The sequence below is a fragment of the Condylura cristata genome, unplaced genomic scaffold (genome assembly GCF_000260355.1).
Source record: "Condylura cristata isolate star-nosed mole 26May11 unplaced genomic scaffold, ConCri1.0 scaffold00005, whole genome shotgun sequence".
NCBI lineage: Eukaryota > Metazoa > Chordata > Mammalia > Eulipotyphla > Talpidae > Condylura > Condylura cristata.
The window spans coordinates 59354253-59358502 of NW_004567106.1; the positions used below are offsets into that span (position 1 = coordinate 59354253).

Here is a 4250-nt window from a genome sequence, read left to right on the forward strand (position 1 = left end):
TCTTTTCCAGCTCCATCCAAGTTGCTGCAAAAGACATGTGTTTCTCTTGCTTTAAAAGTACTTTTAAGGGGTCTCCCTGGAGGCTGAGGGGCTTAGTCTCAGTGCTATCACCACAACTGCCTGAGTTAGTTCAATCCCCAGCCAGGGACCTGACCCACTTGGCACAGCAGACCTCTCCTGTCTCACCTGCTGCTCCCCTCAGCAGGGTACCTGTTGATCTGCCTGTTCTGTTCCCCACTCTGTCTCAGATGAATCTTCTCATCATCCGTGCATTTCTGGCCTGTACCCCAGTTCTGTATGCATAAATAAATATTTAAAAAAACATAAGTGGAATCATACAGAATTTGTCCTTTTATGACTGGCTTATTTTACTTAACCTGCCTTCAAGGTTCATCTGGGTGGTGGGATGTCAACATTTTCTTCCTGTTGTACATCTATACCATATTTTGTTTATCCATTCATCTTTTTGTTTAAAGATTTATTTTTTATGCATATAAGAATTGGGGTACAAGAGGTGTGAGAGGGTTCACCAGAGACAGAGCGGGGAGCAGAACAGGCAGATCTACTGAAATACACTGCTGAAGGGAGCAGAGGGTGAGACAGGAGAGGTCTGCTGCACCATGTGGGTCACCTCCAGGGTGGGGATCGAACTCATGCTGCAGTGGCTGAGGATTGCTTCTTAGTGCTGAGATTTTAACCCCTTGCACCACCAGGGAGGCCCTATCTGTTCATCTTTTGCTGGACACTAGGATTCTCACCTTTTGGCCATTGTGAATAATACTGCTCTGAGTCAAAAGTTACATTTTCAATTAAAATTCTTTTGAGGTGAGTGTTGAATTCCCCTTTCCTTGATGTAGCAGATACTTAGATACTTGACTTGGATCCTATTTGCTTTCATGGAGTAATTATGGCCCACAATATTAAAGCTTCTCCTCCTGTGTTTTCTCTTACATTAAGATGTTTTCAGCACTGATCTTTTAATTCTTTCAGTCAGTATTTTTAAACACCTCATTTTGCCAGGCTGTATGCTCTACAGAATGGCAATTCCTGAAACTACACCCAAGGAGCTCAAAATTGAACATGTAAAACAAAACCTGTATGTAAAGCTATCGCAAGTTATAACAGGATACATAAAATAATAGGAAATGAAAAAAACAATTTCAGGTGAAGGCTACTGAGAAACTCGAACTCAAGATTTAAGATTATGTTTAAACACAGCCCCACTTACCAGTGGAAGCCTGCTAGTCTTCTGGCTGCTGGGAACTCCCCTGGTTCCCTCAGCGTGGCGGTGGGTGGTTCCTAACCTCTCTGGTGGGCTGTGTTGCAGTTCAGCTGCTGTGGGGGTATTTCCTACAAGGACTGGTCCCAGAACATGTACTTCAACTGTTCAGAAGACAACCCTAGTCGTGAGCGCTGCTCTGTGCCTTACTCCTGTTGCTTGCCTACCCCCAACCAGGTGAGCACACACCTACCTCCTGTCCTCCTGGGCATCCCTCTGGGTTACTGTCCTATCAGGGTGCTGCTAATGGCGACCCCCCACTTCTGTAGGACTAATCACTTCTGTAGGACTAACTAATCACTTCTGTAGGACTACTGCCAGGTGTTCCCCTTCCCTCTGCTCTGACAGCTCTGTTACGGTTCATTCCCATAGCCACTGTGGGGGTTAGGAGGGCCAGAGTGCTCAGGAAGCAGAACTACACTCCCATCTGTCAGAGCAAGGGAAGTCTGCATGTAGCACTTTGCACCCACCACAAGCATTCTCTAATAACTTAGGATTGGAAGTCCTTCAGTTTGGCTCCAAAAGAAAAAGTTACAGGGAGAGTCCTACTTGGTTTTCTTTTCTTTCTTTCTTTCTTTTTTTTTTTTTTGAAAGATTTATTTATTTATCCATACAGAGCTGGGGTACAGGCCAGAGGTACAGGGGCGGTGAGAGGATTCACCAGAGACAGAGTGGGGAGCAGAACAGGCCAACTGATGCAGTACACTGCTGAGGGGAGCAGAGGGCGGGTCAGGAGAGGTCTGCCGCGCCATGTGGGTCACCTCTGGGACAGGCAGGGATTGAACTCCTGCTGCAGTGACTTTAGCTTCTCAGTGCTGTGCTTTAACCCACTGCACCACCAGGGAGGGCCCCCTACTTGGTTTTCAATTCTCTCCCCAGGCAGTGATCAACACCATGTGTGGCCAAAGTATGCAGGCCCAGGACTACTTGGAGGCCAGTAAAGTCATCTACACCAATGGCTGTATTGACAAACTGGTCAACTGGATACACAGCAACCTCTTCTTACTTGGTGGTGTAGCTCTGGGCCTAGCCATCCCTCAGGTAACTTGCCCTGGAAACCTTGTGGGTCACACAGTTCTGCAAAAACACCTTGTTTGGGGGAGGGCACATGGGAATGAGCTAGGTTGTCAGGCACTGACACTCCCAAGGGGCATGGAATGGGATGGTACTGACCACATTGGGAAGCTTGAGTCTGGGAAAACCAGGGCATCACTCATTGTTAAGGGCCTGTTTCCTCCCCACTTCTAGCTCGTGGGAATCTTGCTGTCCCAGATCCTTGTGAATCAGATCAAAGATCAGATCAAACTACAGCTCTACAACCAGCAGCACCGGGCTGACCCATGGTACTGAGAATTCATGCTGCGGTCCCTCACTGGCGACAGGTGAAGCCTGCACTGTACCAACTGCAGTGGGTACAGCTCTGGACACAGAATGGAGATTTGGATTCTAGTCCTCCAGCAGCCGCCCAGCAGGAAGAAGCACATTCCAGATTGCAGAAGGCAGGGTACACGGGTGGTTCAAGTCTCCGGAGAACGCAGGACGCACCTCCTCTCCCATCCAAGCCCTCAGCATTGTTAAGAGTGTTATTTTTGTATTGTTTCAGACCTTACTAGGCTGTTGGTTTTCACAGAGGCTACCTACAAGGGCAGCGACCAGGGCAACTCCTGAGCTCGACATTCAGATTATGGTTCTTGCCAGTGAGGCCTGGCTGGAAGTGGACACCAGCAGGCCTGCCTGGACTTCAGCTGGCATGATACCAGCTCCAGAAGGGAAAGGGAGTGGTACAGGCAGTGAGCAAGGGGGTCGGCTGGGGACAGTTGTATGTGCTAGGTAGAAGTGGAAGGGGATGTGTTTACTAAATGCCTGCCCTGCCATCCTCCCAGGTGGTGCGAGTGAGCTATATCCTGCCCCTCCTCATTTCCATGGAAACATGGCAGCAAGGACAAGGGTACAACCGTGGCCAAATTCCTCCCCCTCCCCTTTGAAAAAGGTTTGGAAGCACCGTCACTGTATTCTGCAGCCAGCAGAGGTGGAACGGAGCCTTACTGCCCTTGAATTCTTCCCCTGTCTGGCCCTCCCTCTCTAGCAAGTGGAGGTTTCTTTAACCTTGGCAGTGTGCAGAGGATACGAGATAAATCCCCTAGCCACTCCACGCCCTGCATCAGAGCTCATTTCTGCACTGAAAGAAGCAGAGGTCTTGCTGGGGCCGGTGAGACAGAAACGGCAATAAAAGTTTGTTGACCTGGGCTAAGGTAGACACCATGAATTTTTCACCCAGGTCAGCAGAAGGCAAGGGGGTGGTAGGGCCCAACCTCAGGGCCTCCCCCCGCAAAAGGGTACTGGAGACTCCCACAAGTGCTCCATATTCCTCAACAAGATGCACTACCCCCTCCCACACCCGCCCTTTCGGGTCTAAATTAGGTCTAAAGATTCCCAACATTTATGTGGGAACAGCAAAGGTTTATCCCAAACCTAACGTTAATTTATTACTTTGTTCCCATACTACAATGAGTTAAAAGCAATAGCTACTCAAAACTTTTAGAATGGAAGTAGTGAAGGAGAGCCCGGAAATCTGCGTCTAGCACTCTCTGCGGGGAGGGGAGGGGCTGGAGCGACGAGAAGGAAGGCAGTCTCTTCACCCCCCACGCTGGGGCCCGCTGGCGCCCCCTAGTCCCCACGGGGAGTCTCTGTCGTAGAGGCTGGGTACCCTATCCCATCTTGCCTCAGAGAGGACTTAAAAGCGGAGGTGGACGCGAGAGGAGCGTGCGAGGGCGGGGAGCCAGAAGGGGGGGAGGGGGAGGGGGGGGGCCGCGGCGCCGTGGGTGGTCCCCGCCCACGCGGCTGCCGGGCGCGGCGCCTGCGTGCCCCTCCCTGGAGGCTCCGGGCCCTGGACAACGGGAACCTTCCAACCCCGTACGTGCCCCGCAAAGTGTTCTGGCGGTCACTTGCTGTTGGGGGGACCTGGGGAGTG

General features: G+C 50.8%; 1 protein-coding gene across 1 annotated transcript in view; it reads left to right on the forward strand.

Moving 5' to 3' along the window:
• The window catches only part of TSPAN33 (tetraspanin 33), a 24269-nt gene extending 20239 nt beyond the window's left edge, over positions 1 to 4030 (forward strand). The window contains exons 6-8 of the mRNA XM_004677031.2: positions 1328 to 1456; positions 2159 to 2320; positions 2528 to 4030. Of these exons, the coding sequence (XP_004677088.1) occupies positions 1328 to 1456; positions 2159 to 2320; positions 2528 to 2629 (393 nt within the window). The 3' untranslated portion in view covers positions 2630 to 4030. The remainder of the gene's footprint in view (positions 1 to 1327; positions 1457 to 2158; positions 2321 to 2527) is intronic.
• Positions 4031 to 4250: the final 220 nt, after the last annotated feature.